We start from the raw sequence: 26522 nt of genomic DNA, 5'->3' as shown, positions 1-26522 counted from the left end.
ACTATCTTAAGTTATATATTATCTACACTTACATAAGTACTACATACTGGCAGAGAGGAACGCAGATAAAGAAAAACTTGCAAATGCACAGATGAGTTTCGAAATATGCTTTTATAATGTGATTGCAGGGTTCTTTATGATTCTATGGTTAAAATAAAATATTTAGTATAGGTAAGATGATTTCAAATCAAGTTTAATTTTTCCAACTTACTAATACTTATTGGCATACAATATTTACAGAAAATATCTAGTGCTCGAAGTACTAATTACATAAATTAAAGAAATAAGTAATTTACGCCAATTATAAGCTACGTATGTACCTACTTATAAGGTATATCTTTATAAGTATACCTTTCTACTACTATTGTACACACATTGATTCAAAAACACCTACCTATTGGTTGTTAGGTAGGTAATAATAATATTAAATTATTTTATTTCAGGTAATAACATAAGTACAGTATAAAACCCAATACAAATGCCAGTGACTACCAGTGAATATATGAATAGGTAAATACCTTAAAAAGTAACCAGACTTATTTTAAAATAGATAATACATAAAAATTAAACAATTTTCATGAATGGAAATAACTGAAAGTACCTACCTATAGGTATACTATGTCAAACTATTTTCGCAACGATCGAGGTTCAGCTGCGATCCAGCTGTAGTACCTATAACAATACTAGACTATAGTATACTATATGAATACTATAGTAGCTGATATACCTAACAGCTGAAGTATGATCGTATGATCGCAGCTGAACCTCGATCGTTGCGAAAATAGTTTGACAGATTCTGCTGTGCTGTGGCTCGATTTTCACACAATCGAAGTCCTTATCATCAGTTTTCTTCATTTTTTTACGGTCTAGGACTGTTTTTTTGCATTTACAAAATATCACCTTATTCGAGCTAACGCATCGATCATTCAAACTTTTAAGTTTATGAATTTGCTTAAAACAATAAAATTGCTATATTTTCATTATTAGTTATTTGCTATATTAGTTAGTAATCGTAATCTTAAAAAAAAACGATAATTATTATGAAATTAGAATGCCTAGCGAAATTTTACTGATGTTAAAAATCGTTTATTATTATGACCCAAAACGTACTGACATTTCTAATTCATACTTCCATACCTACTAATACTTATTATACCTAAATGCGAAAGTCTGCCTATCTGTCTGTCCGTCTGTTCAACGCAATCAATTTCATCAAAAATATTAACTATTTAAAGAATTCCGTTCCAACATAGGGTACTTTTTAAAAACATGACCAAATTACTATAGTGGAAAGTTTGTATGAATATCATGTCTGTTCCGTTTTCGTAATTAAATTCACGCGGGCAAAGCCGCGGTCAATAGCTAGCTGCTTTTTATTTTAAAAAAGTTAAAGAATAAGTAATTAAGCTTATGTATGTTTTGTCAGCTTCATTCTAGTTTGTCCCTATCGCACTTTACAATTTTGAGAAATTGGAAAAAAAGACACTTTCTGTCAATAGGAAGGTAACTACAGATTGTCTATTTTTTCCATTTTTTAACCCAATAATATAAATCTTAGTTTCACTTATTACAATATCAATTATTCAATTCCTAATCTTAATTTCATAACAGGAGAATAAAATACCTACTTACTTAATACTCGTAAAACATAATTTGTTTTCTTACAAATCTTTCCTGTATTTTGCATATCCACTTACACTACATAATAGTTATTAAATTGTATTTTTAAAGCAAACATTTTTTCATCTACCATCTAATCTTTCACATTTGGATGTGAATCATAGTATTATAATACATGTATAAATGTTTCATTGCATTCGATTCGCTTTCCCATGACGCTCGAGTTAAAACACAAATTTTAATAGCCTTTAGGGTTCCCCACTATTAATTCGAGTTATCAATATTTTATGTCATTGAAACGTTCCTGCCTGCACCGCACAGCAGGTAGAAACGTTTCGGCCAGACTAGATTTGTCCAGAAACATGCAGTTTTAAATATATTATTATTATATTAATAACACTTCTTACTATAATCCAGTATTTGGAGTGTGTAGGCTTTATAATGACAAAAGAAGACCATCCAGACGACTGATGAAGTCAGATGGTCTTCTTTTTGACCTTATCCCACTCATGTGGGGTCGGCACAGTATGTAAGTCCCTTCCCTCGAATTAAAACTTAACATACTGTAATAAGTTTTGGCTTAAATTTTTCAACCGGCCGCCTGCCTGACGTCAACCCTCCTTATGGTATGCATAGTTTAGATCTCTTCGAGTCGAAACATATTAGATTTACAAGTAAAGACTGTCCTCCAATGAGTTCTGTCAGTTCTCTTGTTTAGATTTAATTTAAAACTCAAATGAGTATATAACCACGATTCTCTGTTATATCTGTAATTTGTTTCTGTAATTTCTGTATTTGTAAGAGCTTTTGAGCATATTTGATTAGCATGCAATGCATTCACGTTTTTGGTTAGCGATCTAGATCAGTACCTATACATTATATTAACATTGTTACAAAACTGTATGTGATTGTTAACTGTTGTGTATGCTTAATAAATAAATAATAATAATAAGCTTTAAATTCGCCGTCTTCATGCAGTCAATATAGATACATAGTGGATAAAACATAATGCTAACCTCGTATCTTTGAATTCTAGCATATTTTCCTACCTTATATTTTCATACCTTTTTGAGTGGGTTATCCATATCCAATCCATACTAATACTATAAAGAGAATTTGTATTTTTGTTTTTTTGTTAGAGATTTGTATTTTTTTTGTTTGTAAGTGATAAACTCAAAAACTACTAGGCCGAATTTGATGAAATTTGCCACAGAGATAGGCGAAACCTTCAGGAGGCAACTTTTTATTATGGATGGTTTTACCCGAGGGAAGCCGGGGCGAGCCGCTAGTTTACTATAAGACCACAATGGGGTGTTCAGTGAGCACGCGTATGTTCAAAAAGTTAAACTCGAAAAATTCGTTTAACTTTTGCAATGAGACCACACTATTGTTTGTTAGTTTAATAGTGAATAAACTTTCACGTCATTCAATTCAGCACATTCCGTATTTACAATCGAGTGGATTGTTTTTATTGAATTTTTATTGTTTAACAAAATGTCCACACAGCTACTAAATAAAAGTTACATTTCATAAAATATTTCACTTGTTCAACAATTTAGTCAGTTAATAGTTTTTAACATTGCAAAAGTTTTTGATCTTTAAATCAACGGGAATAAAAATCACAATGTTCAAGAATCATCATTGTGTTTTGTATTGTGTGTAAAATTAAACAAACAGAACAAATCCTGCACAAAAAATAGATAGACAAACTCATTATTGCGCCATTTACAGAAGAATCATTAGTTTGAATCCTAACTATATTTTTTCTTATTCAAATCTAAAACATAATAAACTCAAACACAAAAGAACTTTAGTGAATTATTTTTCACTACATATAAATAAATACGGCTTTCACATTAGCAAGCCGAATATCGCACGCATAGTAAATTATTGTCACAACGCATTTGCCTAACATTAAGCAACTTACACTAAAGAGAAGTTTTACAACTGGTATTATTTTCATCGGTCTGTCCAGGTCTTTTGTCCTGCTCTTGCGCCTCTCTAAGAGAGTCAGGGAGTTTCATGTTGTTTGTTTCAGGGAGAAGGAGTACGAAGAATGCTGATAGACCTGCCATTATACCGAACAGCATTGTAGGGAGATATTCGTAGTACCTTGCCTGAAAAATAAGAGTATAATCGATCGGTTAGCTAATCTAAATGTAAATTTTTCTAGGTAATAAGATGATCCTGCCTTGAAGCTGTATCTAACTAGCTGTTGCCCGAATCCTCGTCTGTGGTAGCTTATGTTTGAGTTCGGGTCATTCCCTATATCTACTTATATCAAATTTACCGATTTTCGCAATAATAGTTTTGTCCACGACTTCATTAGCGAATAAACAAAACATCCTGTAGTGTGAATATTGGACAGAGAATATTAAAATATTTAAACTTAGAACGAATAGTGATTAATTTTTTATTTATATTAGGGGACAAGTATGGATTTACTTACAAGTAGAGGAGTTTGAGGCGCCACAGTAGACCCCGTTCTGCCTATAGTAGAACACATGGCCAGGAGGGTGGTCCTATAATTTGTGGGGAACACCTCTGCAGCGAACACGTACAGGGAATTGTAGGCGAGGGTGATGAAGAATTTGCCTCCGAGGTACATCACTAGTGACCACACGCCGGCTGAAATCAAATTTAGAGTTAGGTGATTCAAACAAAACACGTTTTACTTCATAGCTCATATTTAAACCATAAAAATATCCTCACACATTTGAATCATTTCAGATAAGTAGTATCTAATACAGATTTATAGTTTTCTTAGTTTGTTATGATCGATGCGTTTCGTCATAGATTTTGATTTGGCATTTAAAACCCATGTTTAAAAGAACACAATTCAAAGGCGGGTTTTTAATTTTCTTCATTTAAAAGTTGAGTTTAAAAAATGAAAATCGAACATTCAACTTCCTACTTTGAGCAATCAATCCCCAAACAAACGATCCGTTCGGTTCTGCAGGTATCAAAATGTGTACACATCTTTATTTCAATATGATATTTATGATACGTCGTCTTGTTAATGGTCATTTCAACATTACAACTTCTAAATTCTAAGTATTTGTACATTGATGATCAATATTTGAACATCAATTTCAAAGAGATTTACGAAATCGTGATTTTGTCATTTTCGTATGTACCTACTATATGCATATTTTACATGTCTTGAGATTCAAACGCGGGTGGTGGTGTAATGGTTAAGATCCCCGCCTGCGGATCGAAAGGTTCCAGGTTCGAATCCTACTCGTGCCACCTGAATTTGTACGTGTGCTGCCAGAGGGAATTTTTATATAAGTTAATTGTGTTTCACATCGATATATATATATATTATAATCAGCACTCGGATCACAATCATAACCTGTTTTGATATACCTTTTGACTATGTATATTATGTACTTTTATATATTATTAGAAAAAAATAATGTAAGAAACAATAATGGTAAGCCGATCTGGCATGATAGGGTCCAACACTGTTCAAATGAGTTTCTTCTCAGCAGTGGTCGTTCCGAAATGCCACTAGTTTGTAGCTTGTGAGAATTATATATAAATATAAAAATTGACGACAAAAAGTGCCTGTGAAGGTCTAATTTCTGAATAATCGATTTGAATTTGTATACCAATCTGACTCATATATAGTAGTTTTCATCGACCACCACTTGCTTCCTAACTTGTAACTTATAACTCCTTTGTGAATGGTGCAATAAAGAGTTTATCTATTTATTTATATTAAAGTTATTACGTGTGTTTCATTCCATGTAATGACCACGACCCTCAGTCATGAGAAATACGACTATGAAGAAGAGATTCATTACACTCACAACAATTTCTTACCTGGCACAAATCCATAGTTGATAAGAATCAAAGCAGTCAAAAAGAAAGCTGTTGCTATGACTTTCTTCCGTCCAAATCTGTCCAGAAATATAAGCTTACACACATTCGCCGGCGCTTCTATCACCAGCACAACTATGTAGTTCAAGTAGCTGTTCCCTGATAGCTCAATAGCGTTAATCGATAAGCCATAGTACACCAAAGTCGAAGATATCCACAAGAAAGAGCATATGAATAGTCTCTTCCAGATCATGATAGATGTGAACATTTGTTTGAAAGATGACTGATTTGATTCTAATGTTTCAAATTTCCTCGCTTCCCTTTGCTGTGTCGCGTGCTTTTCTACTTGTTCATAATGGTCTCTGGGTACAGATACGTTGTTGATTTTCTCCGATTTCATGAGGACCTGGAGTCCTTCTTCGTAGCGGCCTTTGCTGAAGTACCATCGGAAACTTTCGGTTAAGGTCCAGATGTAGACGAAGATGAAGACGGAGGGTGTGTAGATGAGGAAGACCAGGTATCTCCAGTTCTCTAAGTACCAGGAGAGGAGGGTGACGCAGACGCCGCCGATGATAAACATGGTATTGAATAGGAGACTGACGAATACTCTGCCTTTTGGTCCAACGAGCTCCATTGCTGAAACAGGCGCATAAAAATGTCAGGTATTTTGGAAGAAATTAGTATTTTTTTTCAAATTGTCGAATTATTACGAGTTTTCTTTCCTCTACGGGGAAAGTGTTGCTCTGGGGAATAATTTAGATTCACTAGTGACGAGATGATATGATTTTGTATATGACTAGCTTCCGAATTTCGTGATAAAATGTACCCTATGTGTTATTCCAGGTTATTTTCTACCTGTGTACTAAATTTCATAACAATCGGTTCAGTACTTTCGCATTAATAATATTAGTTGGGATTTTTCTAGTATGACCACTGATTGCTTTCCCCATTTACTCTATAGTAAATATAATATGTAAATTATTATGTGATTAATAAGTAGATACATTTTACGCAATTTTTGCATAGGTTTTTAAATTCATATATAAAGTCTACTTTATTTTTTGTTGTTATAATGTACTAAATAGGCATTAATAAAAAAGGTATTCAGCGTTTAGTTTGACGTTAATCACGTGAACTTAAATACCAAGAAATACTTGGAAAGTGACTAAAACAAATCACAGGAAGTTGTTTTGGTGCAAAAAGCATAGAAACAAATAGGCGAATCGTTCGTTAGCTAACGAGGCGTTCAGCCGAAGGTTGGGTGACGAGTTACAAAAACCGACTTGCGAATTTAGCAGGAATTTTTTGCCACATTTACGGGTGTAGCTAAAAATATTTCGATTGTTTGCGAAAATAACTGGACACGTCTAAAATATTTTAAACTCAATTTTAGCTTTTGTAATGTCAACTGGCAAACGTTGCCAGTATGGTGCTGCTATATATCAACAATGGAACGAAACCGACGGAGACAGCTGATTGATAAAATCAAAAGGAGCCACGATCCTAACCAGTGAGGGATAAGAAATGTTAACTGTCAAACGACGGTTTGACGACCTCGGTGGCGCAGTGGTAAGATTCTTGCCACTGAACCGAGAGGTCCCGGGTTCGATCCCCGGTCGGGTCATGACGGAAAATGATCTTTTTCTGATTGGCCCGGGTCTTGGATGTTTATCTATATATGTTATAGAATATAGTATCGTTGAGTTAGTATCCCACAACACAAGTCTCGAACTTACTTTGGGGCTAGCTCAATCTGTGTGATTTGTCCTAATATATTTATTTATTTAAACCAAAGCGCAAAATAGAAGACTATGGCATGGCGCTCCCTCGTTTCGGAGGCCAAGATCCACTTTTGTGTCACTAAACCAGCTTTGGTAAGTTTTAAAACCATGAATACGCCATATCATACCATGACGCACTCCATCAATAGAAGAAAACTGTATGAAAATCGGGTAGTAGTTTTTGATTTGATGATTGATGTCAACCCTCCTTGGGGAATGCTATTTTTGCCTATCTGCCTAGGCTACGTGTCCTTTAATCGCCTCGTATGACATCCACGGAAGGAAATGGAGTAGTCCTAATATAGGGCGGAACCACACACCACACAAAGGTTATACTTATCCTTAGATACATATTATAAAACAAAGTCCTTTGCCGTCTCCGACTGTCTATTCGCGATAAACTCAAAAACCACTGCACGGAAGGCAGTTTCCAATTATAGATAGTGCGATTCCTGAGTAAAGATTATTATGTTTTTAACCGAGCGAAGCCGGGTCGGGCCGCTAGTTTAGTACAAAATCAATGAATATTACACAAGATGTAAACAATTGCATTGTTTATCGGTTTATCGTGACTTCTACTGCTTGTATGATAAATCGATATTTCTAATCCACATATTTTCATATAGCAAGCATTGCATTATATTCCAATACTCCTTTCTATTAGGTAAATCTTACACGCTTTATATATTAAACGTATTAACATTTGCCAGTTAGGTAAGCAACTATGTAATTGGCAAGACGTAAGGTTCCTGTCCTTGAAATTTCAGCTAGATTCCAGGGTTTCTCATCGCATTATTATTTTCAAAAAAAGCAATTTTTGTGACATAAATTACCAACCAATTTAAATAGAGCTTAAATTGGTTATAATAATATTCATAATCATTTATTCATCATAATTTGTACAGTCAACGGCACATCATGTTATTCATCTTGAACCTCTATGAGCAGGTTGATGTGCTGTTGACTGTACATGTACTTTACAAGTTGTAATATTGGTTTGATTGGTTGTAAGTAGGTATATTTACTTAATAACAAAATGTATGAGTAAATTTTTAATTAGTTATTCATTCTAAATACCTAAAGGCACATTCACAGTTCACAGTTGGCATACTTTCGTCAAGGAGAACCAGTCTTGCCAAGTTCAAGTTCACAATCGTAAAAACTACTGGCATGTTTGTTTTGTGAAGTAAATAATATTGTAAAAGTAACTATTTCAATCGTGTGAATAATCCATGTTCAAATCATCTACGCTGCTTATACTCGTACATAATCACGCAAAATCTACTGAAAGGATATCGAAAAAAATCTAACACATGTAGATATTTTGACGACCTCGGTGGCGCAGTGGCAAAGTTCTTGCCACTGAACCGAGAGGTCCCGGGTCCGATCCCCGGTCGGGTCATGATGGAAAATGATCTTTTTCTGATTGGCCCGGGTCTTGGATGTTTATCTACATATGTATTTGTTATAAAATATAGTATCGTTCAGTTAGTATCCCATAACACAAGTCTCGAACTTACTTTGGGGCTAACTCAATCTGTGTGATTTGTCCTAATATTTATTTATTTATTATTAATTTATATTTACCTTCACATTAGCCCGGTTATTTTTTTCTTCGGAATTTCTATAGAAGCAAGGAGGTACAGGGTGATTGGAACTATGATGAGGTATTTATAAAACGTCATGCGTTCACTTGTTCTCTCTTTACACGATGCCTATACGACATGGGTAAAAGAGACAGCATGTGGACGTTAGTAACGTACGTGCTTGTATGTTTCGTGGTAGGCCTTATGGAACAATGGGACCCCAGAGTATCTACAGGAGTCACTGGGCGTAACTAGAGTGGGTGTATTTCAAATTCAATCTCAAAATTAAAATAAGGATGATATATGACATCACTTATATTGTATTCTAGCTGATGCCCGCACCTTCGTTCGAGTGGAATCTATGACTGCAGTTAATTTTAAATAGTTTAGTAGGAAGTTTGTTACTAAGTAATATGTGGCATGCCAAACTTAACGGAATTTATCAAAGATTATTATATGATCCACCGTCGTCAAAAATTAGGCGCCTTCACCACGTGGAGGAACTCCCAGCTTATGTTAGATTGTGTATCATAAATCACAATCCTAAACTATGAAATAAGTAAAATTACTTATTACAAAAACTTTTGCTTTGATTGCAACTCTCTTTGGGAATGCTGTTGTTGCAGTCGCTTCGCGGGACATCCCCGTGTGATATTGAATAGTACTATTCTATTCTAGGTTGGAAATCACTATAAAACTATCTATCTAGTTGTCAAATAATTGCATATCATTGCATAAACATTGATGCAACTTCTATCTTCATTAGACAATCTGTGCAATAAGGTATTACAAGTACCTACTATGACCTATATGAACTCGCAATGGTTACGACATCACGCTTGTACATAGGTACTACACCATATCGGACCTAAAGTTACAGCAATTTGACAACTATTGCTGCAATTTAAGGTTCATGTTGTGTATCTTGTGTTGTAGTCTGTACACTAACCTTTGTTTTTAATTAACAGAATAGTGCATTATGCATCCCACAATCGTTGGAGTCAAGGATACAAGTAATTATTTTCATTATTTCGTGCAGCACGTATAATTTATTTTTAGGATTCTGAAGTTGTTCTATTCTTCTTATTGAAAATTTCTCTTGTAGGTGTTATAATATGGTTATAGTATGTGGCAAACATAAACTTATGTGGCATGAGTAGGATTTGAAACTGGGACCTTTGGCCCTCAGGCTAGGGGCGTCTTAACCACTCGACCACCATCGCCGTGGTCAGACACGAACGTAAATGTTTAAATGCCAATGATTTAGTATTAACGTTGTCTCATGACAAACGAAATAAAAATTATAATAGTCATCCATTGCAGATTCATTTCCTCGTATCTTTTCCTGGGTAAATTTTGATCAAAAACAAAAGCTGGATGTATGTAAAGGGGTATCATAAGTATAGCGAGACTGTAAAATGAATGATATTCGAAATAAGACTAAAAGATACAAAATACTTGGCTTACGCCTTATTATACAAGATTATTAAGTAAATAAGAAACTACAGGCGATGGCTGTGTGGGCTTAGATCCCTTTGCCTTTGCACATGGATAAACGAAACTAAAACAAAAGAATGTCTCTAGCAGGCAACGCAGACGGATCAACCGATTTCGATTTAGTTTGTTTTTGTTTGAAATGTAGCTTATGTAACCGAGTGTGTTCTTAAGTTAAGTCATAACTGTCTGAAGTTTTTCATTAATTATTGATTTACTCACCTAAAACGAAACACGCTGTATACACGCCCCCTCCAAACGCCGGTTCCAAAAATTCAAACACGATGAACATTTCGTAGTTCACCGACAACGCCCGAATGACGCCGAAGACACCGTTGGAAACAGCGGCGAAGATCAGGGCCACTCGTCGACCAAACTTGTCTGATAGTAGTCCAGTCAGAGGGATGGACACAAAAAAACCTGCGTTATGGACCGTGCCCACTAGGGAGCGCTTCCAATCCTGGCACGCGAGGTCAAACTGAAAAAAAAAAGGAAAAGCTATTTAAGAAATCTGTTTCGCGCGCTTTTGTTTTTGTCTTAGTTTTATTACAAAAATGACATTTTTGACACATTCAATCTTTTATTGTTGTCAGAGAGATCTTATTACTTCAACGTGTAAAAAAAATAATAATGCCCGTGCAGTAAACTGTTGAGGAGTCCCCACGTCTGGAGCTGTTTCTGGGTGCACCATCAGGTCATGATTATAATAATAATGCATTGTCATACAAACTAAAAGTGTGTACATATTTTCAGCTCAAGAATATTGGTTGAGTAGATAAGAGTGTGAATAGATAACAATCTTATTTTCTCATTTATAATATTAGTTAGGATATTGAGTGTCATGTATACGAATATTTTACTATGACATGTGCTACTTCTTTACTCATAACTCATTATGTAATTACGAGCAAGTCGCCATAAAACCTGACTACGTAGCTTTCATTCATGGTTAGTGATAAATAACCACAAATCCAGACTTAGTTCGTAAACACCCTTTCACTATCAGGTAAAAGTTGTTGCTGTTACGATGGATACAATCTACAACATTGCAGAATTACCACTTCTTTGTATTAAAAAATGTGAAGTAAAAAGTAAGTAAAGAAAAAAAAGAGATTCAACAATGGTTACATCCATACCCAATATTATAAAGAGAAAATATTTATATTTTTGTTTTTTTCTTGTTTGTAATGAATAAACTCAAAAACTACTAGGTCGATTTAGATGAAATTTAGCACAAAGATAGACGAAACCTTCAGGAGTGTCATAGGATACTTTTTTATTCTGGTTTTACCCGACCGAAGCCGGGGCGAGCCGCTAGATAAAAAATATATTTGAGGTTTGGAAACAAAATATATAATTACAAATAATAAATAAATAAATATATTAGGACAAATCACACAGATTGAGCTAGCCCCAAATTAAGTTCGAGACTTGTTTTATGGGATACTAACTCAACGATACTATATTTTATAACAAATACATATATAGATAAACATCCAAGACCCGGGCCAATCAGAAAAAGATCATTTTCCATCATGACCCGACCGGGGATCGAACCCGGGACCTCTCGGTTCAGAGGCAAGCACTTTATCACTGCGCCACCGAGGTCGTCAATAACGATTAATACGACCATTGTTCTAGGCTATGCTTTGATTTTTCGGAATATCCTTGTAATTTTTACTTGTAGCAACAAGCTCTTAATAAACTTAGAATATTTATTGCAAATTTTTAAGTTCAGGAAATGAAAGAGATTATATTTATTTATTTTCTTCAACAATGATATCTACATAAGAAATACAAATTTTGGGATAGATTAAATATCTCCGATTGAAGGAGACTCAAGACTGGTGAAAGAGTTAAAATTAGAAATATTATTATATTAAAATAATAATTAGTAACAGAGTACAGAAGGGCTACTACGAAATATGTAGTACGTTACCAACGTCCACGTGCTGTCTCATTTTCCCATACGGTGTACGCATCGTGTAAAAAAAGAGAACGTGTGTGTGGACGTGGACGCAATGACGTGTTACCTGTTTTATGTTTCATGGTAACAGTAACCTGGGCTAGGTTACTGTAAATGGAGATGGTAGTTATTGAAGTGTGAGCACTAGTTTTCAAAATGCGTGGCGTGTTATTTGATCTGTAGCCGACTGTACTACGACCAAGCCCACGTGGTGAAGGCGTCAAAATCGCAATTTCACAGCTTGCAAGATTTTAATGAATCACTTGGCTCGCTTCGTGACTCGCACGTTTTCCATAGCCACACGTGGGTAATGACATTGTGTGGACAATTAAATAAACATTCCATTTCAACCGACTGCGGTGAGAGGAGTTATGTGCTGGATGTAGACTGCGTCAGATATTTGACACGACAATTTGAATTTTCAATCATCTGGCCAAAATAAAATCAATATATTTAAGTATAAATAAATTTATTTCAGGTTTCTACAGACCAAAGATAAATGATTCCTAAACGAACTCTTAAAACTTAAAAACAACGAACTCATATCTGGAATTAATTACACGGAAACACAGCACGGAAATAACGAAAATAATTTTGAAGGTTCTAACTGTGCGATTACGCTTAAATAATGAAACCATTCATTATATTAGTCATTATATCTATATTAAATTATTTCCCAAGCATTGTCCACGTCAGGATCTATAAAATTTTCAGCTCACATTTCCACATCAGATCTATTATTTTCACGATCATCAACGAGTGTGTAATTGCTAACACTGATATCAGATTTTATTCAAGTCGTTTAAAGGCATGAGACATGACTTTTACGACTACTTACCGCCATCTAGTGGCAGGTAGTGTCATACACACTAGAGACGTAAACTATCCACCATTGTACAGGTTATCCTTCACAGCCCTTTCGATCCACAGGCGGGCTTAACCATTAGTCGTACACCACCACCGCTTCGCACCAATTTTTACGACTAAACATCTTATTATTATAAAGTCATTGAGGAAGCGAGGAAGACCTAAGACCAGCACTTAGGGCATCGAACAAGAAGAATAAAATGACGACTTAACAGCTGATCGCATTTAATATTTCCATACTCAGCTGTTTAGTATTTACTACATCAGCTGTTAAGCCTATTTGTCATATGTCATATACATCTCGACGACGACGCACGGAGAATAACAACACATTTTTCAAAAACCTACTAAGTTTCAACATTCCAATGTGCTCATAATATTTGTGCAGTGAATAAAAAAAACTATATATTTGTATGGTACTAGGATTTTGTCATTGAGATGGAATTAGGGTACCTACTCCGTACAACGTACCTACTAATTCCATGGTCATAGATCAAGAAAAAAAGAAAAAAATTGTATTTTGTTAATTTAAAACCTGTTCCGTCCGGCTACATTCGGGTAAAACCATAATAAATTATACACTTATAGGTACTTTCCTTGCAAACCCGCATCAAAATTCGTCGTGTAGTTTTAAAGATCTAAGCAGAGAGAAAACGGTTTGTTTTATACTATGTAACAATGATATGTATTTAAAAAATTATAAGAAGAATATAGTCGTGAATTAGTGGAAACATCAAGATTAGGTTGATTGTGACAAATTGTCACATGCCTAATACGTATTACGACAAACAATTGTCTACAACACGATGATATTCACATGTATTTTAATGGTATATTTTAATGGTGTAAAATCATAATCCACCACAATTTGCTACAGCGTTTCAACTGTAATTATTGTAATCAAAATGATTGACATTTTTAAACGTAAGTAGGTCCAATTGGAAATGTCAGTCATTTTTATTGTGGATTTGAATAGGTGGACAAAGTGGAATTTTAGAGAACAGATTCCACTAAATTCAATGTCGAGCGGCTGTGGTTGTTCCGAAATGCTAGTAGTTTGTAGCTTTGAGGGAAAAGTATAATTTAAATTAGAGGTGTAAATGTGATAGTAAAGGCCTCGACGAAAGTGGTTTGATTACATTAAGGATTGGACCGGACTTAGATACAAACAACTGAAAATAGCGGACCAAAGCCGCGAGGGTTTCAAACTTCAATTCGAAGATGGCACCTCATGATGATGATGATGAAAGGCCTAATTTCTTATTAAATGTGGTTTATCAAAATATAATTTTTACTAGGTCCCTAGTATTAAATTAGAAAATTCATTTATTTAACTACATATGTAGGTTAGGTTACGCTGGAGACTGTATCTTGGGCCATCAGATTCCCTTGTTACTTCCGATTTTGTATTTAGGTAATGTCGTGTACGACACGATTCGAAAATTTGTGTTTGTATTTTCCCTGTCCCTGAATACTTTTTGCAACAGAAAACTGAACAACGCGGCATGACAGCCGCTGCTCATTCCATCGCCTGGTCGACTTAGTCTAGGTAGGAACCCGAATATATCTATTTTTATTACCCGTGCAGACATGAAGTGGCCTGAATTTCGCTTTTGTTTTGGCGGACTGGTAATCGTATGGCCTTTCCATACCAGGCAGTACTTAATGCCATAAACTGTCCTTGTCACATAGTTATCTCCATTTTCTGCAGTCGGGTAAAAATGGTCACAATAAACCGTTATAAACCGTTCAATTTGCAGTACAAAATGACTTCCGAGTCAAAGTAATTTTTACATTTGCATTATTGTAATTTGCATACGATTTTAATGTTAAAGTGAGCGAAGCGGAGTCCATTAATATGTCCACTGTTAATGGTGGCTGTTGTAATTACAAATACATAATTGTGTGATCACACTTTCGAGTACATAATTTGATATTATCTTTATCCTTATACTAGATGTTGCCCGGGGCTTCGCTCTTATGGGAATTTTGAGATAAAATATAGCCTATAGCAATCTTGGATAATGTACCTTTGAAAGCCCTCTTCCGCCTCTGTCTGTTCGCGATAGACTTAAAAAACTACTGCACGGATTTTCATGCGGATTTAACCGGGGAGATGTGAAAGGTTTACATAGGTGTAGAATTTATAATTTTTTTACCCGAGCGAAACCGGGACGGGCTGCTAACAAATATATAAAACAAATATATAAAAATGGGACACCTTTTGGAATGATAGGGATCATGAGTTTCTTTCGGCATTTCTTCTTTCTTCTCAGCAGTGCGGTTGTTCGGAAATGCTAGTAGATTCGGTAAATATTATTTAAGAAATATGACGTGAAAAGGTGCTAGTGAAGGTGTAATTTCTGAATAAATGATTTTGATTTGATATCACTCTCATCTCCGCGTAATCTCGGTTGCATTTGCGACTGTAGCCCTTAAAACCCGGGATCCACATAACAATATCCACATACATAAACTGTAGATAACCATTAGAGAAGATTTGGTTCTCATTTTATGACTGGTCGCCTGCCTGACCGCATTTCTAAAGAGGGCTGACTCTTTGGGAATGCGATTGTAGCCTAACAGTTGCCAAGGCAATGTGTCTCTTAGTCACACGCCCAATCATCACTACATATAAAACAAAATCGTAAAATCGTCTGTCCGATTTGAAGCTTTATTTACCACGCAACGAATATTGACGCAGTTTTCGCTGTTATTTAGAACTTTATTCCCGAAGATTTATATATACTTACATAAATGAACAAGCGCGAAGCCGGGCGAGGTTGCTAGTATTTTTATAAAATGATCTGACTCATTAATAATTGTTATCGATCAAACTTGGTTGCGATGAAGGAAAACATCGTGAGTAATTCTGTACTACCAACAGTACATCAAGCTATCCAAATTTATTGCAAATTTGGCACTATTACCTTGGCATAAAGATCCATGCGGTCGACTGTACGTTTCTCTATTAAGTTAGATGATTAATTTGAATAAAATAATTTCACAAATGTTATAATTATAATACTTTGACAACTTCGTATGTGAGTAAAAATCCGTTTCCCGTGGGAATATCAGGAAATCCTTTCTTAGTGCTCCCCTACACTGTCCTAGGTCACTACACGCCAAATTTCAGCTTTCTACGACCAGTAGCTTCGTCACTCAGTAACGTAAGAGTTTTATATATGTAGATTTATCCTCATCTGAAGTCCTAATTCCTGAATAAATGCCTATTGAGAAATTAGGATTTCCTAGACTTTTTTTACGTTACGGCACACAATATTGTCTGTGTACAGATAAACTAGTATAAACTATAGGCAAAACATGGTCTGATCAACCAGATGGTACACGCAGAATGGGCTTTAAAATGTCTCAAACATTACCTCCTTAACTATAGAATGATGCTCCAAATAAACGTAAGACTCGCACGGTATCGCCATTGAGGAGTCGAAGTGGTGGGGGGAACAGGTTCCGTTCCCCGTGGAGTTGCTGAAGGGGGCATACCGCAAGCATTTGTAGGGGTTTCCGTTGGGGTCGTGGGGAATTGTGAAATTTACGTCTTGGCTCCCCAGACATTCCGGGACCTCACATCTGAAAAAAAAGTACGTTAAAAAGGTCTTTGGTTTATTTGTTAGACAAATTAAAAAATATTAGAGCCACAACTTTTGACAAATCTAAGAACCACCGCATAAAAGCTAGCTATCAAAAAAACCGTATCCATATCGGTTCATCCGTTGATGAGCTACGGTGACACGTACATAGACAGATAGACAGACACAATTCTAAATCCCCACTTTTTGCGTCCGGGGTTAAAAATAGGTTTGTATTACTGGATGTATGTGCGGTTACCACTTCTCATCAGATAAAGATTAATATTATTTATTTGCAAAAACATGAGTTTACATTGTTTTACAATGTGGTGTTATAAGAAAAACTTAATTCTACATGTTTCACCGTCCACTGGTATGCAAATTTAAATGGAGAGCATGCTATCATCAGGTGGGCTGCATGTCTGTTTGCATGCTTGGTGTATGTATGATGATGATGATAATAAATATAAAAAACCTAGACAGATACGTCAGACAAATCAAAGGAAAAGTTGGCATCGTTTTGTATCAAAATGTGAAGCAACCAGTTGTGGAGAACAATGGAAAACTTCACTAACAGGAGCCTCGCTCTTGTCGCTCAATACGAAGCCGTAGGAGCCCGAAATCATGCTAGTTTTGGTCACGCATCACATGATCAACCATTGCGAAAATCGCTTAACCGCTACTATCATAGACCGAGCGCGCGAATCACTGCGCCACCAATCAAACTGCCCTTTTTAGCTATTGTGGTTTGTCACTTCGGATTGATGCGTGATAGAGTAGTATAGACAAACGCATATCCAATGTACAATGGTACGGACAGATACACAATCACAAAGCAAGGTTGCTATTGTATTTGTTTGTTACAGGAAACAGTCGAAAAAATTAAATTATAGCAAAAATTATAGGTGAAATCGCCATATCGTAAAATAAATTAGGATGTCTGACAATCTGGCTATTCAATTGGTTATAAAAAAAGTTTACCATGATGAGTATTTTGCCTCCGATAGTTAAAAGACTAATAGGACATTATTTTTTGAAATTTTATGAATTAGCCTAAAATTTCAGCATAAAAAATGTCAAGAGTTTTGAAATGGACACAGAGAAAAGAAAGAGACTCAAATTTATCTGAAAAACTAAAAGTTTACCAGGTGGGAGAACAAGTGCCATGAGAGAATATGATGACGTCAAGACATGAAGTTTCCATTACAAATGTGCAAAAAGTCATAAGGAATAAAAATAGTAATAACACTAAGTATTTACAACATATACATTTCAAATCTTACAATCACTATTTGGTACCTTATAAGGTCCACGAAAAACAAATAATTTCAGAGAACGTTGTTGACCAAGAATGAAATCTGGTATCTTGTGGCTTAGAGGTTATAGACGATTTGTTATAATGAGAATTCGTCACTCCTGTGAAAATGTTATAAGTGGATTTTTTGGTAGGTTAGCCATTAGTCGATTTGCCATCTAGGTTTATTTTGCAGGAAGTAGAATCAGCAAGCAAGATAGTTTCGTCCTGTGAGGTCAGAATAATTATTACATTATTACTGACAAATTGACAGCTATGGCAAATCGACTATAATCTCAAACAAAGGTCTCTGCATCAGGTTAATTCTACAATTGAGGAGAATAATTCCATTCCGTTCCATTTCAATATGATTTTGTTATAAAAAGTTTGAGAGTATAAAAACTCAATTCTACAACTGTAATTATAGAAGCGGTGCTCAAACTTTCGCAACAAACTTTTCCAATGCGTTGTTGAATCATGAAAATTGTACGTTAGTACGGACTCAATAATTCACTAGTTAATTACAACTTCTAACTGTCGCATTATAAGGTTATTACTTATTTTATTGGAGTTCTAATAACAAGTTAAATTTTAGTTTTTATGGCATAAATGCTAATACGGATATATTGTCTAGGGATCCTCCTGGGCTTTTTACGATTAAACCTAAACCTTACCTATGAAGTACACGGAAGGAATGATAGTGAAATCTGCATCAATATCTGTTACGTAGTGCAAGAAATTGAGCAATCAAGGCAGCGCGTGCGGCGAGATGTTACACGTTGCATATGATTATATGTAATTCAATTAAAGATATACAAAGATACCTGACTCCAGGCGTCGCAGCCAAAAATTAATCCAAGAGCATGTTTAAACTAGTGAGAAAAAGACTTGCCCGGAGATATAAATGTTTGAAATACTCAATACATATAATAATGAAAAAATTGAAATACTCTTTATTGTCAAATTTATTCAACAGCAGCGACGCCCTCACTCCCCGGGCTGAATAAATAAGTATATTATTAAAATAAAAATAAAATTTTAACAATAATTATTCCTCTGCATTGTAAAATACACATTTTTTCCCCAGGCTGCTTGTCTACGGCTACTATTTTCGCCGTACGGTATGGTTTTTCTGGGTAATTTTTCGCAATTTCACTGTGCGTGAAGAAGCTCCCATAGCGATCCATACGACACTGATAATCGTGTCGCCGCCGCTGTGTAAGTAATTTCGAGACTTGTGTTATGGGATAGGTACTATCTCAACGACACTATATTTATAAACAGCTAAGAACTAGGTCAATCTGAAAAATACAATTTTCCATCTTGACCTGAGCAGGGATCGAACTCGGGACCTCCAGTGTAGCAGTCCGTCGGCATGCCTTAGGCTACAAAGGTCGACGATCTGAGCCTAACTACAGTTCACGACGCGAAATCAGGGGTTGCCTGATTACCATTTCTCTGCTAAGAATTGTGGACAATACGCGAGATTGAGGCAGATGAGTGGGGAAACACTTCCGCCATGGCCCCTTAAGTGATGTTTTTCATTGTCTCTGTGCACAAGTTACGGAGTTGTCCTCTATATCTGGTTTTTGGTATCTAATTTAATTTAGAAGTATCTATCAGGGCCCATAATATCACCGTTGTACATATTGACGTCCCGAATTGTTTTAATGTAAAGAAAATTATCTGTTGCCACTTAGGGGTTCGCGCACGTTCACTTATCTATCAAATCGTATATAGACTATGTTTACGTACTATAATAATATACTTATTATTGGTTGGTCTTGTGACCTTTGTCAACGCAAAAGGTTGGAGGCACCGTATAATGACGGACTATGTAATGTATGAACGGTTTTTGATGCATTTTTTTAATGTATGGTGTAATTAATGTAATGAATTCGCAAGGAGGGCTTAGGTCAGGTAGGCGCTCTGTTGTAAAATCATAGTATCTTTTTAAAAGAATGTTTTATTTTTTATGTTGACACATTTTACGGCGTCACATACGCAGCCTCGGTTCGAATGATGATTTGAAATACTCTACTAAAACATATGTATGGAATCTAACACCCTATATTTACCTGAGATTGTCACGTAGGTATATTGATTACTATATACATACGTGAGTTTAAATTCTACGATTAAAATCATAAAATAAATAAGTAGATACAGAGATGCCTAACACAATATAAAATTTGGCTGTAAAAAACTTTTTCTTTCAGTATCGATACGTAAAGGAGATGAACTGGCTTAGTTATACGCTATTAAGTACGTGATTTTTTTACTGTAATCAAATCTTGTAAGTTACATTTGTCCTACTTCCAGTTTTCCTACAGTGATCAAATTTCCCACGTCGCTTCAGTTTCCATGACAATGCATTATTATGATAAGCGTGACCGGATGGTGCGACCAGTGTCTGCTCCCAACGAGAGAACTCCTCAACGGTTTACAGCACGGACATGGATTTTTTATCTCTCTGACGACGATAGAAGCTTGTGGCAAAAATTATATTTTTATAATAAACTTGTTGTTAGCTAAGTTTCTGTCAGCTAAGTAATTTACGACAAAACACAGCGATTGCCGCGTGTATATTATGGTCCGCGTTATCGACTGTAGAAGTCAGCGATAACATTCGGTAACGGGCTTCGATTCGATATTAATTAGAAGAATCTATGAAATATTTTTTTTTACAAAAGGACACAAGTTTTTGTTGTTGTCACAGAGATCTTATTGCATTCGATGCATCACAAACAAAATCATGTCCTCGCAGTAAACCGTCGAAGAGTTCCCTCGTCGGTAGCAATTCCTGGGTGCACCATCAAACACAGAACACATCCAGGACCGCTGTCACATATTTGTAATCACAAGTATAAATATTTGCCCTCGATGGAAATAAAACCCAGACCAGACCAACAGATAGCGGTCTAGTCTTTTTGTTGTTTACGCTTTCACAGCTAGACCACTGCTGGGCCGATTTCGATGAAATTTTGAATAGTTATTGTTATTGACCCGACTTCAAACACAGTCCACAGCGAGTGAAAAGCTAGTGATAAAATAAAGCATTTAATTCGGTGATAGCTAGACGTAGGTGCTGTAATATAATGGGTGGATAACTATTGGTCTTCATTGACCTAGGTAACATTTATCATACCAGCTATCATATCTAAGGCGGTTAAACCAAGGTGTAACTGAATTTCGGGGTTTAGCCATAACATATTATATTTATATGATACTAGCTACACCCCGGGGCTTCGCTGCCGTGGGAATTTCGGGATAAAAAGTACTCTATGTGTTATTACAGGTTATATTCTACCCGTGTATTAAATTTCATAACAATCGGTCCAGTAGATTTTGCGTGAAAGAGTAACATACACACATCCTCAAAAAACTTTCGTATTTATAATATTAAGTAGTATAGGATTTATACTTTTTGATTGGTGTAACAATATTTGAATGTTACATAGTCATTACACCCATTTTTAGATATCACCTTGAACTTAGTAATAGCTCAGTATATTTTTTTTTGTATGAAATATTTCAGAGTAGAGGTTGAATTTTTATCTGTTGTATATTTTAAGTCACTTATTCATTTACTAACAATTTTACTGAATTTTGTTAGATTCTTGGTATAGTTTAATGGTTTAAATGCGCGTTTAATTTACACTAGCATTTGTGAAGTCTCAACAACAATCCACTTTATCATAAACTAAATTAATATAATAATTTGAGTGAAGATAAATTAAGTAATAGTATCTAGAAGACAATTTTCTTTTTGGGATTGTTCAAAGGGTAAATAATAAAACATATATATGATTGATATTTAACCGTATTTTTTGTAAATAAATTACAAGCAACACAATCAGATTCCATATATTTGAATATTTTTTGTGAGGCTAAAGGCAACTCATTTTGGTAAGGAGCAAAAATTCAAAAATTGTATTGAAAAACAATTGATAAACATAAACATACCTATTAAAGGTATATTATTAGATTAAATTTACCTGTACTTAAGATCCATTGCCTCGAAATTGTATACAGATGAATATATTCCAGCAAAATACACAGGTATCAGTAATAACACAAAGTTACGAATATTAAACTTTCTAAAAGGTCCTAATATTTTTAAAATATCGTCAATCGTCACTTCCTCACTATTTTTCTTATCCGAAATCATATTGCTAACTTAAAACACTAATTAAATATCGAATACAATAAATAAATTATTGATCATTCATAATTCGAACACATATAATTCATTGAGAATAATTTAAATTGGAAATTTTAAAATTAGAACGCGGCGCGTTGGCGTTCATTCGGTAGTTTCTGCGCGCGCGTTGTTACACTGACTGTTTGTAAAGTCGATACAAAAATCAGTGCTGTGTGTTACCTGAAATCTGCGCTGAATAGGTCAATATTTGGACATGCTTCGATTGCGGAACGAACTTGTAACTATTGAGTTTTTTTGAAGCACATAACTACATAGTAAAACAAAGGCGCCCGCAGCGTCTTGTCTGTTTGTAAGCTTTCTTCTTTTATACAACGGATGCAGTGTTCACTTTTATTTAGATAATTTAATCCCGAAGGTTTATAGACCTCGTGCGAAACCGGGTCGCTATTAAAAGATATTTTTTTTATTATCTGAAGCCATAAGAACAAACCAACTGACATTAGACGAAATCTTCATGAGTATCTTTTTAAATTAAATAATGAAAAAATAGATTTACTCATGTACAATTAAAATATATATATTACGTATAATCAATTAATTATCTTAACAAAAAAGAGGTTACGAATGAACGAGATCTAGCGTCACCTTAAAATGTATTTATTGCATTTTATTTGTTAGAAAATACTAATTTTGATATAATTCTATCTATTCTAATTCTATACAGGACTAGTTGATTTATTACTCCGTATTGTGTTAAGAATTATTAAACTTCCCATAATAAAAATGTCATTTGTTCTTGTGCATTATCCGATTGCGCTATATCATTATAACACTGCGTCTACTAGCTTTGTGTTCTTGTATACTTATACTATTTATATACTTATAATAGCTTTTGCCCACGGCTTCGTCCGCGTGAATTTTCCACGGGAACAATTATTTTTCCGGGATGAAAGGTTCTCTATGTCCTTCTCCACACTGTAAACTATGCAAAATTTCGAGAAGATTGGTTGGTTGAATTGATAGAGCGTGAAGAGGTAATAAACACTTTCTCCTTTATAATATCACTTGGGATTGGGATAATAATAAATAAATATATATTACACAAATCACACAGATTGAATTTGCCACAAAGCAAGTCCGAGTCTTGTGTTATGAGATACAAATTCAACGATACTATATTTTTAACCTGCATCCAAGACCCTCGCAAGAGAATAAGAAAATAAGAATTCTCGCATAACTTTGTACTGATTGTAACGCACATAAATGTTTATACTAACACCGTATTGTAAATGTATGCAAATAAAGAAATTTAAATTGAAAAGAAAAATATTAATACTAACGATTAAGTACCTTACTAACCGGTGCAAATGCGCCGGTCTAACAATTGTTATCCCCGTATGCAACAAGGATGAGAGAAAAATCCTACGATCTACTTGTTAACTTTACTATTTCTTGAAACCCATAAAAAGTAAGCAATGAAATGAAGTGATTATTTGTGTGGCGATATATTATTTGGAAAGAGGTAAACACTGGCTACTTTTAACCGAGGGTGGAGTCGCAGGCAACTGCTAGTTACTCATAAATCTCATTAAGTAATTAGGTTGGTCTATTCAAAATCATCAACTGATTAAAATCAGTGATTTTTTAATCACGGATTTTGTAACACGCAATTTGAGACTTGAAACGACTCACATTTTTTCACGAATCGCTGAGATAACTAAATTGATATTAAACTAATATATTGGTCGGTTGACCTCTCTCCCCCCTGGTAAATTTTACTGCAGCCACCCCTCAAATCTCACGAGAAATTTTTCGAAATGAAACATATTTCTAAGAGAAAAACAAATTGCGAGTCAGAGGGTTACTGTTACTCGCAAAAACATAGAATGGTCTTTTAAACACTTGCCATTTTTACTACTTACTTCACCTTCCCAGTAAACAGTGCCTACTTACCTACTAAAAATTAAAAAGTTATCTATCTAGGTAGGTATACCTAGTAAGAAATTGTTTAAGGTTATTTTTCCATAAACGTCATGCCGGACTGCTACACCGGAGGTTCTGGGTTCTATCCCCGGTCAGGTGAAGATAGAAAATGATCTTTTTGAGGTGTACCTGGCTCTTGAATACTTAAACTATCTTTATGTCAAAATGTCATAAAATAGGTATACTATTAATGAGACTAAATCTGTGTAATTTGTCACTATATAAATATTTTACTTACATTTTATCATCTATATTTATTTGGGTATTAAGTATACTTTAATATGCAACTAGGTTTTGTATTCGAGTACCTAACTCGAAAAATAAACTAAACGCCAATTTTAGACAGTGAATTCAATTTTATATATACAAAATAAATGTTGTAATTGTACGTACCGGTATTTCAAATCCAAGGATTCGAAGTTGTAAACAGATGAATATAAACCAGACAGAAGCACAGGAAATAGTATAAGTACATAATTGTACAGATTAAACCTTCCAAAAGGTCCCAATATTTTTAAAATATCATCAATCGTCACTTCCTCACTATTTTTTTCGAGACTCATTTTGATTTATTTAAATTTCACTATTATTATTTCACTAAGATTATTTAAAACACAACCAAACATTGAATTATGATTTAAAATTAAAATGTTCGTTCACAAAGATTAAATAGAACTAGAAATCATTTTATTTAATTAATATTTATTAAATATATTCATGTTTGAATGCGGTACGGCCGCAAGGTCGGTCACTAAACAGACAGTGCGCTTGCGCCATTCCCTTATATGGTTTTTATTGCCACGAATTACTTAAATATCTCAACCGTTATTATTGTGTGACAATAAAATCACTTTCTTGTCTTATTTTGACTGAATTAGGACTTTTACTGTCAATGTTTGCTAATTTAATTTTAAAACTTTAATGAACGGCAATAATGTTGAATTTCCAAAATTATAATTTAGGTTAGATGGTGTGCTATTGGCTGTACTTAATAATTAGGTACTTCTAATTTAGTATCTTGATTTTCTTTTAGTATATTGAGATTTCTTACCAAAGATTTCTTACAAATGAAGGGATCTATATATGATATAAAATTTTAAACCATTTTTATTTGTCGTTTAATTAGTATTTGCACTTTATTATATTGAGTTACAGTCTGGGCATACGCCTTTGACCCCAATATGCACTGCAAGCACAATGCTCAATCGCGCTGATAACTTCTGCTGGATCGCAATTGTACTTCGATCGTTCTGCCATTTTTTGTGCCGTTTCCAAATCGCGAGAACAGTTTGACTGATTCATTGATCAAAATTAAAGCATAGACCATTATTGTCATCAACGTGTTCGAAGAGAAACTTGTACACCAGCTAAATATTCAAGCACGATTGTCAACCAGCTAAATATTCCATTTACCGGACTGACTTTAACCTCAAATAAATTAGGAGAACAGGATAAGAAGAATTATGATTATTCGTCTAACCTTCAAGTATATACTTTATGTCAGTCTCCTCCACACACACTTCTATATCTCTGATGTTAACCGATCTGTTAAATTCCTCTTAGCTATATCCTGCCAAACACACTCCATCCATCTCTTCTTCGACCTTGTTTTACATCTTTTTACACTCAATTTTTATATTCGGTAATCTTCTTACAACGTTGTTCTTCTCTCTTCATAACGTGCTCTTAATGTCGAAGTTATTGCTTTCCGTTATATCTTTGTTCGGTGATACTTTTAAGAACAAAGAATAATAGTGAAGAACAAGAAAAGTAGTATCCCGACGTTCCGGGGTCAGTGAACTGGACACAGCCACGGCAAGGGCGCGCGGATGACGACATTCAGTGTGGCAGGCGAGCAGTGCGACATCCCTGCCAGGCCGTGATGATTTCTCTTCCTTATTTATGTTTAATAGTATCCTCGGTATGCTAATATTTCAATTAATTCTTATTTATTTCAAGCCATTAAAACTGTATATAAAAAAATCCACATCTTTTACGTTTTCTGCGTAAAACAAAACACGTGAATTAACTCACGTGCAAAGGTCCGGTTACGTGAGTTAAAATTACAAAATGAAATAGTAATATTATAGAATTGGTGCGATAACGATTTGAGTTTCTTGCTAAATTTCATGATTCTTGGACAAGGGGAAGAACGTGTATCCTATAGGTTTTGGTTCTCTTGTGAAATCGTAAAACATGCGACATAACAAATTTGTATTAGGTAATACTTTTGGATCGCGTTGGAATTACAAGTTTAATTGTTTCGATGATTTTACAGTCAAAAGAAACCGAGACACGAGTCGACGATTGCGTATTTATTTATCGTTGCCTGGACAAATAAATACGCAATC

General features: G+C 34.8%; 1 protein-coding gene across 2 annotated transcripts; it reads right to left on the bottom strand.

Annotated features, from left to right (window-relative positions):
* Positions 1-166: 166 nt before the first annotated feature.
* Positions 167-24944, bottom strand: LOC128675898 (organic cation transporter protein-like). 2 transcript variants are annotated; one of them, XM_053755644.1, is made up of 6 exons: positions 24565-24944; positions 16523-16730; positions 10529-10784; positions 5449-6081; positions 4070-4248; positions 167-3737 (listed from the first exon to the last, which is right to left on the bottom strand). In XM_053755644.1, exons 1-6 carry the CDS (start codon positions 24732-24734, stop codon positions 3549-3551), a joined length of 1635 nt encoding a protein of 544 aa, XP_053611619.1. In that variant the 5' UTR covers positions 24735-24944; the 3' UTR covers positions 167-3548. The 2 variants fall into 2 exon arrangements, with proteins under 2 accessions (XP_053611619.1, XP_053611618.1); XM_053755643.1 differs by lacking the exon at positions 24565-24944 and adding an exon at positions 22022-22387.
* Between the last annotated feature and the right edge of the window lie 1578 nt (positions 24945-26522).

The sequence above is a fragment of the Plodia interpunctella genome, chromosome 15, assembly GCF_027563975.2.
Source record: "Plodia interpunctella isolate USDA-ARS_2022_Savannah chromosome 15, ilPloInte3.2, whole genome shotgun sequence".
Taxonomy (NCBI): Eukaryota; Metazoa; Arthropoda; class Insecta; order Lepidoptera; family Pyralidae; genus Plodia; species Plodia interpunctella.
The sequence above is the reverse complement of the archived record's forward strand: the minus strand, read 5'-3'. Positions and strand labels throughout refer to the sequence as shown.